The 12,142-nt window shown below is 47.5% G+C and overlaps 1 protein-coding gene across 7 annotated transcripts in view; it reads right to left on the reverse strand.

The window, feature by feature from the left end:
- Positions 1-12,142, reverse strand: part of DENND2A (DENN domain containing 2A) — a 71,166-nt gene that overhangs the window by 34,218 nt on the left and 24,806 nt on the right. For all 7 annotated transcript variants that reach the window (XM_035127977.2, XM_060279933.1, XM_060279929.1 and 4 more), the window contains exons 2-4: positions 6,763-6,857; positions 4,174-5,361; positions 678-805 (exon numbers count right to left, since the gene is read on the reverse strand). In XM_035127977.2, coding sequence (XP_034983868.2) covers positions 678-805; positions 4,174-5,361; positions 6,763-6,848 — 1,402 coding nt within the window. In that variant the 5' untranslated portion in view covers positions 6,849-6,857. The remainder of the gene's footprint in view (positions 1-677; positions 806-4,173; positions 5,362-6,762; positions 6,858-12,142) is intronic.

The following is a 12,142-nucleotide window of genomic DNA, read 5'->3' on the forward strand; positions in this document are numbered from 1 at the left end:
CATCCTGGAAGCATTGAAGTCCAGTGCTTCAATATACTATGGCCACAATCCAACACATAGAGTCAAGTACAGTATGCTTAAGTCTATTAATCTCCACTCCTCTCCCTTGGATTGTGGCCTGTACTTCAAATGCAAGACAAACACTAACAATTCACTCAAAAGCCCATTAACTATTCCCCAACAGCCTCAGATCTAGTAAATCACTTTTGGATCTTCTTTTAGCTGGGGAGTAACATAAACATCCAACTTAATCTATGCCCCGTGTGTGTGTGTGTGCATGTGTGCGTGCGCATGTACCCTTTTAGATATGTTATGTGCATGCAATGTTATAATTGTCAGTATATATTCTTCTGCTCTTACTACTTTTCTATTACTAGTCGAAATATAGTGCCCGTGTTGTAATCTTGTAATGTACATTATTTCTGCTGGCAAGGCAATTCTGAGCATCAATAGGAACCCCGTCTCGTCCCCCAGCCCCCCAGCCCCCCTCCCCCACTCGCAACACACACAGCAACTACTTCTAACAGAACACTGTCCTAAATTCTGGCTGCTCTAAAATAGACTTTAACAAAGTTAGGACATCAAATGAACTGAGATTTAACTACTTAGGTCTTAAATATCAGGCTGCCCATCACTCAAAGTTGGCCATCACCTGCCTCTGATACCCAAATGCCTACCTAAAATATCTTCATAGACATTTTCCTCTGATAAAGTGCGCGTTAGGGCCAGCTTGGTCTGGGCATACCAATCTACCCGGCCATTCTCGGAAGAGGACTGCAACAGATCTTCAAACTCATAGGACTTCCTGTGGCATTTGTGGGGTAGAGAGAGAAGCACAGCTTTTAATAAGTTGACATATGAAATATTATTTGCAGGTTTAGTCAGCAGGGTAGGAACTGCATCCAGGGGCGTAGCAAGGGGGGCACCCCAGGCTCCACTCTGGGGGGGGGAGCGCCCCCTCCCCACCTCCACCTACAACGGCCACCGCTGCCGTGACCGCCATCACGGAGAGGCCCCGATGTTGCTCGGCGTGTGCTTCGCTTGTTCCTTGGTGAGGGGCAGGCAAGGGAGGGCCATCAGCGGGCCACCGTGTGCGAGCGGCGCCCCTTGGAGCCACCGCATGCCAGTGGCATCCTGTGCTGAATGTGCACAGGCCAGATCCAGCACGTGCACAGTCAGCACAGGGTCAGGGTGACGTCCCCGTGACCCCGTGCTGACTGTGCACGCGCTGGATCTGGCGCATGCGCAGTCCATGCAGGGCGCCACACAGGCGCCGCCCCCCGGTACCAACTGGGCTAGGAACGCCACTGACTGCATCTTCACACATTTGTCTCATGTTAAACCACCACTGTAAAATGTTTTTTTTCCAGATACTGTAGATCTCATTTCTGTGATCTTAAATTGTTATAAACTGTTTTCCACATTGTGTTTTAACTGTTGTAACCTGTCCTAGGATGAAGGGTGGGTTGATAATAATGAGCCTCCCATGATCCTCTCCATTCTTATACCCTGGCACATCTTTCCTCCTTGAGCTCCACCACTCAAAGATCTCTTGTTCACCCAAAATATTCTGCCCCTTCTCCCTTGCTCTTCTATGCACTTGGAACGGCCTCTCAGAACACCTGCACGATGCCACCTCTTTCCATTCCTTCAAGTCACTTCCCCAAATCTTGTGTCTTGAAGCCTTTGGTACATTAGTCTGCATACTCACTGAAATACATCCACTTGGTTTGTCTATTTACTCTGCCTCCATTTCTTCCCTCTCTGTTGCCTCCTAGGTGTCAATATTTAGACTGCCAACTCCTCAGGGAAGGGACCCATCCTCTTGGTACTTTAGTGAAGTGCCATGCATGTTGATGGGCAAGCTAACATAAAATGAACACAGGTCAATTTGATGCACCCGAGTCTGCTCCGTGCTTTAGTCGTGATGCAAGCCAATACTGGATCAGGAAAGGTCAGGGAGGAGCTTGCATCTCTTTACAAAAACCTGCTCGACTGCTGGAGAGCCATGGAATTACCGTAAATGGTTCCTTACTTCTAGGGGTGGCCTAGTTTAGAGGCCCTCAACCCTTCCGGGCTGAAGGCAAAATTACAGATTGCAACATGGACCATCATGTTAACTGTAGCCCTTTTGTTGCACATACAGTAATAGGTAATAGAATATAATCATAGAATTTGAAAGGACCACGGTGATCATCTAGTTCAACCCCCTGCAATGCCCAATGTGGGGCTCAAATTCAGGACCCTGAGATTAAGTCTCAGGCACTGATGGAGGAAGAGGAGTGCGGGGGGAGCACACCGCCCCCGGCAGCGCGATTCTGGTGGGGTGCCATCGCAGCTGCTCCCCCCGCCCCCATGCTGGGCACCACGCCCCTGCATGCGGTGTGCCCCACCCCCAGGACGTGCGCCAGCCCCCCGGCCTGGTCTCTGCCCCCTCCCCCGTGCCGGAGCATGAAGCTCCGCCACTGGTCTACTTGTTGGGTTTCTTGAATAATTAAAGTTGCTTTTGAGCCGGTCTAATATCAATACTGTCTGTTTAAGAAAAACAGGTGCCAGTAATTTCTGTTTAATTGCTCACAGGTGTGGGCTCTACTCCATGTATATAAGGCTCTGTTGGAAAGCATTTTGTGTGGTAGTTGTGTGGGAGTATGGTGGGAGGTTTGGAGAGGTTGGAAGGGTTGGAATGTGGGTATGTAAAGTTGCTGGGAGAGAGCGCGTTTATCTTTAGTTTAAAGCAGGCACCCCCAAACTTCGGCCCTCCAGATGTTTTGGACTACAATTCCCATCATCCCTGACCACTGGTCCTGTTAGCTAGGGATCATGGGAGTTGTAGGCCAAAACATCTGAAGGGCCGCAGTTTGGGGATGCCTGGTTTAAAGTCTCTTCCAAGTCAGTTTGTTTTTCTGTTAAAGAAAGCCAACCTTTTGTTTTTCTTCTGTATACTTTAAACGGTATACTGCTAGTCAAGGGTTCCATGCTAGGTTGGTCTTTAAGCTCTTGGTGGTGTATTTTAGCCAAGTCAACTTCTGTTTGCGTATTTTGTTTTTCTATAAACTCTGTGTGAAGCGTACTTTGAAGGGCCACTGGGAAACTGGGGTATATGATTTATGCTAGCACTCTTATTACCCAGTTTTCCCCAATATTATTTCGTGATACTACTGACTGAGTTACCCACTATAAATAGCCCTTCCCTTGCCAACTGCTTCCCTCCCCCATCGCACCCTGGTAATCACCCCCTCCCCCAATGAACTGGTTTCAGCAGGATCTGTGTCTGCAAGTTACACTGGGGTCTGGGGTTTAGGTGGTAGGAGCAAGGAGGGTGCAGCAAGAAAAGGAAGGGTTAAGCAACACATCTCCAGCACTCAAGGGGGTTAAGTTCACATGTAGGCTGGATCTCAGATAGGCAGAGAGAGGCCTCTGCAGCGTTCTGCTAGGACAGATGTAGGATTCTTTTGGTCCTAGATGTTGCTGAACTACAACTCCCATCAGCCCCAGCAAGTGTGGCCAAGGGCCAGGGAAGATCACAGCTGCAGCTCAGCAACCTCTAGATGAGCAAAGGTTTCCCACACCTGGCCTAAATCCTTGGGCAGCCTCTGCCAGTCAAGATATACAACGCCAGGCTAGACCTTGCGTTTGGGGGCATTGGACTAACCCTGTTTCCCTCCAGATCTTGTTGGAATGAAACTCCTATCATTGCTGACTATTGGTCGTGCTAACTGGGTCCAACAACATCTGGAGGGTCACAGATCAACCACCGCTGCTTGAGAAGTTCATATGCATGAAACTTCAAAGAGGGAAGAACGCGTTGGATCCTCTCTTTCCATCGGTTTACAAACAAAAGCAGAGTGCGTGCCACTCAATCCCTTGCCAAACTCTCCCTCAAAGCAAACTAGCGATTCACCATATAAACTGGCTCTCCAATTTATGCTCTATTTCCCTCCCTCCCTCTCCCCCCATGTAAGTTTTCTTGCACACAGTGAAGTCTAGCAGAAAATCAGTCTTGGCTGCATCGAGCCACATCAAAATGCTGACCGTTATCAAATGAGGAAAACACGACCCACACATACCTGGCCAACAGTATGAAAGGAATCAACACATATTGGATTGGAGTGGACAAGTTATATATGAAGAATTCCATATTCAGCAGTTTAAAACAAAAAGTAGGAATGATACCTGTGATCTGTGTTCGCCTTATGCTTCCCATTCCTCAGTCTTCTGCTGACGGCCGAAGGAGGGGGTGAAGAAGGGAGGGGAGGAGGTGGAATAGAAGGCAGAGGGGGCAAATTTCGCTTATTCCTAACTGGCGGAATCCATCCCTCTTCGCCCTCGTGCTTGAAAGTCCGCCGAGGCTTGGGCAGCGGGTTGATAAAAGGCTTCTTCTCGAGCAATCCTGGCTCTGTGTAGACATTTTCCTCATTCCCGGGCTTGCATTTTGCACGGGATGCTTTCACCTCTTCCAGAGTCCCAAAGATAGGCTCGCCAGCTTCGGAGTCCCAGCTGAGGAGCCGTTTCCCAAGCTCCGCCCGGCTTTCCTGGCCTTCAGAGGGACTCTGCCCCTCGTCCGTTTTCTCTTGCAGGCAGTGCGGGGAATAGTAAGTACCTGGCAATTGGGGCTGCAGCTCTGCCTTCAAGGCCTGCTCCAGCTTCTTGACCTGACTCAGGACAGACACGTTCTCCTTCTGGACGTCTTTCTTACCTTCCTTCAACTCGGCGCTCCTGCCAGTGTTGGAAGCGGGTTCTTCTTCCTTGAGCTTCATGCCTGCTTTCCTCTCCCCAACACATTTCAGCGCCCCGATTCTCCTCTCGTTCTCTTTGCTTGCGCCCTTGCATTCCAGCTGCCAGTTTACAAGCCTCTTGGCATCCACGTCCCTCACCGCTGCATTTTCCCCGGTCATCTTCTCCACCACGCCCAAAAACGAACTGAGCTCCTCTTTAACTCCTTGCTCTTCCTCCTTGCACGCCGATGCAGGAGACAGAGCTTCCTTCTTCCCTTCCCACTCTGAAATCTTGTCCTTGATGCTCGAAGGCTTGCTTTTCAAACCTGCTTTCCCAACAGCCCTCAAGCCTGGAGCACCTCCCAGTTGCTTCCTTATAATCTTGCTGCTTTCTCGGATGTTTAGTTCTACAGAAGGTTCGCCAATGATCATCTTGGGACTAAGCATGTTCTGCTGAATGCAGTCTAACCTCGGGTCCAACATCAAGTTCTCCAGCGCCTTCAGTGTGCTCTCTACCACAGGAGATGGCTCTGCTTCCTGTACCAGTTTGGGCGTGATGGTAACAGTCTCCGAGCACTTCCTCTTTGAAGGCCTGCACCAAAGTTCGGCCTTTGCGGTTGTGTTATTTAGACTTTTAAACCTGCTCCTATGAAATGAAGGTAGAAAAATTGGCAGAGGAACTTTACCTCCACATTCCTCGATCTCTGTTTGGTCATGAGCTTGTGGTACAACTCTTAACCTTCCTGAAATCTTCATAGGTTTGCTCTCCTCCCTCTGCCTTTACATACTTTTCCCTTGAAAGAGGCGTACACCCCCTTTCCTCACTAAAACAACCTTTGTCGACCTGGCATCCTCCAAAAGTTTTGGAGAACAACTCCCATTAGCCCAAGCCAGCACAGCTGTGCTGCCTGAAGCTGATGAGGGTTGCAAAAGTACAAAACATCTGGAGAGTGCCAGGCTGCAGTAAATTCAGCTGCATCTTTACCTCGCTCATCTAAAAATCTTAGTCATCCAATTTCATTCTGCATCTCCCTCCCCTTATCTCTGCACTAATGTGAGCCTGTGTTCTGAGACGTTAAATGGGTTCTTCAGATCAACAGAATCCCATTTTGTGTAGTGCATGTTCAAAACCTTTCCAGAAGCTTGCTTAAAAAAAAAAAGTTATTGCTATAGCACAGGCATCCCCAAACTGCGGCCCTCCAGATGTTTTGGTCTACAACTCCCATGATCCCTAGCTAACAGGACCAGTGGTTGGGGAAGATGGGAATTGTAGTCCAAAACATCTGGAGGGCCAAAGTTTGGGGATGCCTGCTATAGCAGTACACTGTGTGCAGCTAGCTTAAGGGGGACAGCAGGCCATACACACATTGTGAACCAGCTGCTTCCTCTCTCACTGCTATTCCTGCCGCGTATTTTACTTATAAAAAACCTTTCTACCCAACTTTTCACCTCCATAGTGTTATCTCCAGGGCTATTTACAGTGGCAATAAGACAATAAACATGGGGAGCAGCTACCATCACTGGCAGATAATGAAATTCACCACCACCCACTTTATAAACAGAAGTCAACAGAACATGTCACCGAAAAGTGTATGTTATTAAACAAAACATTTGACATCTAGCACACCTATGAAGGAGGGATGCAGCAAACCAGAAGGGCCGAAGCTCAGCGGGAGGACATTGGCTTTGCAAGCAGAAGATCTCTGGTCCAATCCCCAGCATCTGTAGATACAACAACCAGCCATGACCATTGCAGAAGTGGCTGTGCAAAGCTTTCCATGTTCTACCCCAGTTCAAAACTTTGCCCTGAGTTTTCTTCATGCAAAGCAGATGTTATTCCACTGAGCTAAGTGCAGAGGTCTTACTCCCAGCTAAGGGTATTTAGGCTCACACTGCTTGTCTCCAGTTCATAAAAGCTGGGAAGTGAGGGGCAGCTACTCAAATTGTTCTCATTTCGGAAGCACAATTTAGAACCAATGAGACATCATCATTTCTTTCCTTACACTCCTTAGAAGTCACTTTGAAAGGGACGTTAAAAATTACCCACCTCTCAATAGCGTTGCAAACACTGGTCTGAGGCTTGATGCTCACGTTGGCGACTGTGTTCGCTGTCATTGTGTTAGCACATGGCATGGCTGCAGTCTACCTAGGAGGGGGGGGGGAATCAGAAAAACACATCAAGTACAGTCAAAATGGGTCTATGGACCACAATAAAGTTGTGTGTGTAAAAAAAAACAATACAGTGCCATGCATTCCAAATTCTAGCATAATAGGACAGTGGATTCTTACTCTGGTCCTTATTGCTAACATAAAAAAATAAGTGAGTGCCAAGTCAAAACAAATTTATTTGATTTTTTTTAAATACCATGAAGAAATATCATTTTGAGTCACTATTTCCATGAGGGCTAAATCTCAGACCTGTGGTCCAATGGCACACATTATAAGTCTCTCCAAGTGTTTGGGCAATGTCGATCTGGCTGCAATGGCCAATTAATGGTTTAGCTTTTATTTTTTTATTTCAGTGCTTTTAGCTTGCTTGGGCAAAGGGAAGCAAATGTTTCAGTAAATGGAAAGCCAGATGATGATCCCAGACAAAGCCACAAAATGAACAAGCTTTTGTTGAAAAGCTTTAAAATAAGCTAAATTTAAAAGATAGAAGTAGTTGTAGTACTAAAGCAACAACATGATTCTTCCAGGGATAAATCCAGAACTCGTTACCCGGAGGAATCTACATATTCTTCACATACTGCCAACATTTGCATAGCTTGCCTTGCCAAGTAAACCCATTAAAATACCGTAGACTCAAGGAATACTATCTGTCCAAGCGGTAGTATGCATTCAAACCACAGCAATGCTTTGACATCCTTTGACATCCAAATGTGGCTCTCAGCATAAAAATAGTTCCTGAAGCCTTTCTGCTTTGATGTCTGAAAGTGGGATACAAGTGCATTTTATAGTGACTGAGTTAGGAGGGGATGGAAAAAGCTGCAGGGCTCACATTTAACTTTAGTCGGTTTCCCCCACATTTTTCTCTGATTGGAAGTAGCGCAGAGAGTGAGCACGCCGATTTAAAAACCCACCGAATTTTCTAAATTCCTTTTTTTTAAAAGTTCATACAAAATGCTATGAGCACTGTTGGATTAAAGAAATGGGAGTGCCTGATCACCTCATCTGTCTCCTGAGAAATCTCTATGTGGGACAAGAAGCTACAGTTAGAACTGGATATGGAACAACTGATTGGTTCAAAATTGGGAAAGGAGTACGACAAGGTTGTATATTGTCTCCCTGCTTATTTAACTTATATGCAGAATTCATCATGCGAAAGGCTGGACTAGATGAATCCCAAGCAGGAATTAAGATTGCCGGAAGAAATATCAACAACCTCAGATATGCAGATGACACAACCTTGATGGCAGAAAGTGAGGAGGAATTAAAGAACCTTTTAATGAGGGTGAAAGAGGAGAGCGCAAAATATGGTCTGAAGCTCAACATCAAAAAAACCAAGATCATGGCCACTGGTCCCATCACCTCCTGGCAAATAGAAGGGGAAGAAATGGAGGCAGTGAGAGATTTTACTTTCTTGGGCTCCTTGATCACTGCAGATGGTGACAGCAGTCACGAAATTAAAAGACGCCTGCTTCTTGGGAGAAAAGCAATGACAAACCTAGACAGCATCTTAAAAAGCAGAGACATCACCTTGCCGACAAAGGTCCGTATAGTTAAAGCTATGGTTTTCCCAGTAGTGATGTATGGAAGTGAGAGCTGGACCATAAAGAAGGCTGATCGCCGAAGAATTGATGCTTTTGAATTATGGTGCTGGAGGAGACTCTTGAGAGTCCCATGGACTGCAAGAAGATCAAACCTATCAATTCTTAAGGAAATCAGCCCTGAGTGCTCCCTGGAAGGACAGATCGTGAAGCTGAGGCTCCAATACTTTGGCCACCTCATGAGAAGAGAAGAATCCTTGGAAAAGACTCTGATGTTGGGAAAGATTGAGGGCACTAGGAGAAGGGGACGACAGAGGACGAGATGGTTGGACAGTGTTCTCGAAGCTATGAACATGAGTTTGACCAAACTACGGGAGGCAGTGCAAGACAGGAGTGCCTGGCGTGCTATGGTCCATGGGGTCACGAAGAGTCGGACACGACTAAACGACTAAACAACAACAACAACTGTTGGATTAGGGCCAGGGAAGCAAAATAAAAGCCCAGGTGTTTGCTTCCACTTAGAAATCGTAAGCAGGAGAAGTAAAATAATCGGTTGCATTTCTATTCGTCTTTCCTCCAAGGAGCTCAAGATGACACACGTGGTTCTCTTCCTCTCACCCACTTTATCGCCACAACATTCCTGCGAGGGAGGTTTGGCCGAGAGGGTGTGGCTGGCCTGATAGTAACATAATGGCAAAGGTTTTGAACCTGGGTCTCCCCCCATCCTGCTGCAACCCTCTAACCATTATGCAACACTTGCTCCCATGGACACCGTAGGAGGAAGCCACAGGTCCCCAAGCCATTGAAAGTAACATATAAAAACTCTTAAAACAGTAGGGGTAGCCGCGGCATTGCCTGCCTCTAATTGCAATGCAAACTGTAACCATTTGGTGCTCAAGGCTTTGGTGCAAATGCGCTCCACTCCATAGAGCTGAAGCAAACCCATTCTCTAAGCCAGCGTTTCTCAACTGCTGTTCCGGAGACGCTGGCTGGTGTGCCGCGACGTGCGGCGACGAGAAGGGCGATTTGCATTGTCACAGCGCTGACCCGCCGGAAAGGAAGCCGGCTGGGTCACGATGCGGGGCGAGCGCAGCTCCCAACAGCCACCACCACGGCCTCGGACGTGAGAGGCGGCCGGCGGGTGCTGCTGCTGCTGTTTGTCTCGCTCTCACTGCTCTTGCTGGCGGTGCCCGGGGCTTGGTCGGCGCGAGGCTGTTGGCCGACAAGCAGAACAGCCTCCAGAGGGCAGCCAGAAGCGTCTACGAGGGAGTGAGCGGCCTCTTCGGCGAGGAGCACGTGCGCGCCCTGCAGAAGATGAGGCGCCTGGCAATTGGCAAGTGTTTCTTACAGTCATAATTACCGGTATATAGTCAATATAGGGCGGCACAGAGTTAAATTTTTTAACTTTTTTAATGGTGGTGTGCCTCGTGATTTTTTTCATGGAACAAGTGTGCCTTGGCCCAAAAAAGGTTGAGAAACACTGCTCTAAGCCAGGGCTCCCCCCTTCCAGGTATACAAAAATATTGGAAGTGCAGCACCACAAGTGTGGTGCATGGAGTGGGGACAGCCCTCTGGTGACCTGCTGCCAACTAGGAGGAATTAACACACATTTAATCACACAGCAGACTGATCAGGCAGAAAGGCTCCTAATGAGCCAAACACATTCCCAGGGCAACAGAGCATCATCCACAGGGCTGTTCAGGCCAAGAATGAATATTGCCTCTGAGAAGGATCTTCTAATGAAGGGCTGTTCAGGTCACTGTTCATTTTTCTTTCCAAAGCAATTTCAGAGAAGTGTTATTGTTGTTTTGGGGAGGGGGGGTGTCTTGTTGGGGAGTGTGCTTCTGTACTATATTCAATGCAATTGTGGGGAAAGGAGAATTTACTTGCTTTGAAAAGTAGCTCTGGGCTTTTAAGAAGCTCCTCTCTCCCACCCCCTGCTCTCTCATTACTTCTCAAGATACCATTATACAAAGCCAGTGAGCTAAAGAAAAAAGAAAAAAAATTCCATGGTGGGGGAAAAAACTCATTGTCTCTTACACAATACTTGTTGAAGAAGAGAAAGAAAGGAAAAATAACCCAAAGCCTCTGGAGTCTGTCCACTTGGGAAATTTGTTAGCAGCAACCCTGCCATGGACAGAGCCTGGCAGGGAAAAAGTATAGCTAGCAGTTCTTCTCACTTATGTGTATACAGTACAACAGAAATTTGTACAGTACATGTAAGTGGTGTATGAGTCACTTCCTTGTGGAGTGACCAAAGTTGGAGAGGATATAAGAATGAAGCTACTACACCTGAGGGACCGATGACATGGTTCTCCCCCACCCCCTATCTGACCCATCTTCAAACAGTTGACAGTCTGCTGGGAGAAAGGCAGGGCCCACAATATTTCTTCATACACACCCCACATACTCTCCAACAGTATGAGAGCACACTACAGGGTAGCAGCTCCCAAACTGCTTTGTTCTCATGTGTGAAAAGGGATCTTCAGTGGGATGGAGCATTTTAACATTACGTTTTAGAAATGCAAGGGAAATTACAGGAAAACGTTTCTTGTTAGTATTCAGTGTGATGGGACTTCATGTTCCATCATTATAATGATACTCTTCATTAACTTATCCATCTCTGCAGTCTCTAAAACAAGTTTCTCCAACAGGATGTCCTCCAGATGTTTTGAACTACCACTCATCCTTAACTACCTGCCAGGCTGGGAATTGTAGTCCAAAGCATCCAGAGGGCACCAGGTTGGGGAAGGCAGCTCTAAAACCTTAACCAATGTGATAAGGTATTTGCTATACACAAGGCATAATTTCCACCAGCTCTTTAGCACTGGACCTAGCACCATTTTGAGAGTGCATGTGCTTCTGATGTTCTTGGAAAGAGCTCAAGCTCCGAAACAAGACCAAGGGCCTTCAAGTAACAAATCTTCCGAAGGAGGCTAAGGGTTTGGCAGGGCGGGGAAAGGAGGAGAACTCTGGCCAGGGCAGAAGGAGAAAAGCAGAGACACACATCATCCTGGGGAGATCTAGAAACAGCAGGAGCAGAGCTTGGCCTTGTGGTTAATTTTCATGGGCCATAAATTGGCAATGGGAGAGGGCAGGATGTCAAGTCCCGGCTGGAGGCCCCTCGCCATTACAATGACCTTAGGAATGCCCAAAGCATTCTTGGGAGGGATGTGGAAGGGGACAAAACAGCCATCTGATACTGTCACACAACTGTCCAGAAGGGGATGGGAGGAAGAGGGCAGGAGAAGAAAGGAGATCGCTTATCTATAGGGTGGATGGTAGAAAGGATGAAAAAAAAATACCCTTAGAACAGCAAGCTGCTCGACACTCTCTCACACATGCACACAAGGCTACAGATTCCCAGGGCCATGTGATCGGGAGCTTCCTCTTGCCAGGCCAAGTTAGACCCTGCTGTGACCCTTCTCTTCCACACATTAGTTCCTGCCCCGTTTCTGTGCTTCCGAAGAGGCGTTTGTTTACTGTCCTATCATAGGCATGCAGGAAGTGGCCTTGAAATGAGCTGTAATCATCTTTCACCAGCAGCCGCTCTTTGGCTCCTTTTCTAATTTCAGTTCCCCCTTCCTTCCTTCCTTCCTATCCTGACATACGCACACCACCCCCGCAATCCACAGGAGCCACTCAATAAAAAAAGTCACTCCACACAGGGTTTTCCCCTAATCGGTAGGCTATGGCAAAAAGAAGCTCCAAGACTCCAAG

Source organism: Zootoca vivipara, chromosome 10 (genome assembly GCF_963506605.1).
Source record: "Zootoca vivipara chromosome 10, rZooViv1.1, whole genome shotgun sequence".
NCBI lineage: Eukaryota > Metazoa > Chordata > Lepidosauria > Squamata > Lacertidae > Zootoca > Zootoca vivipara.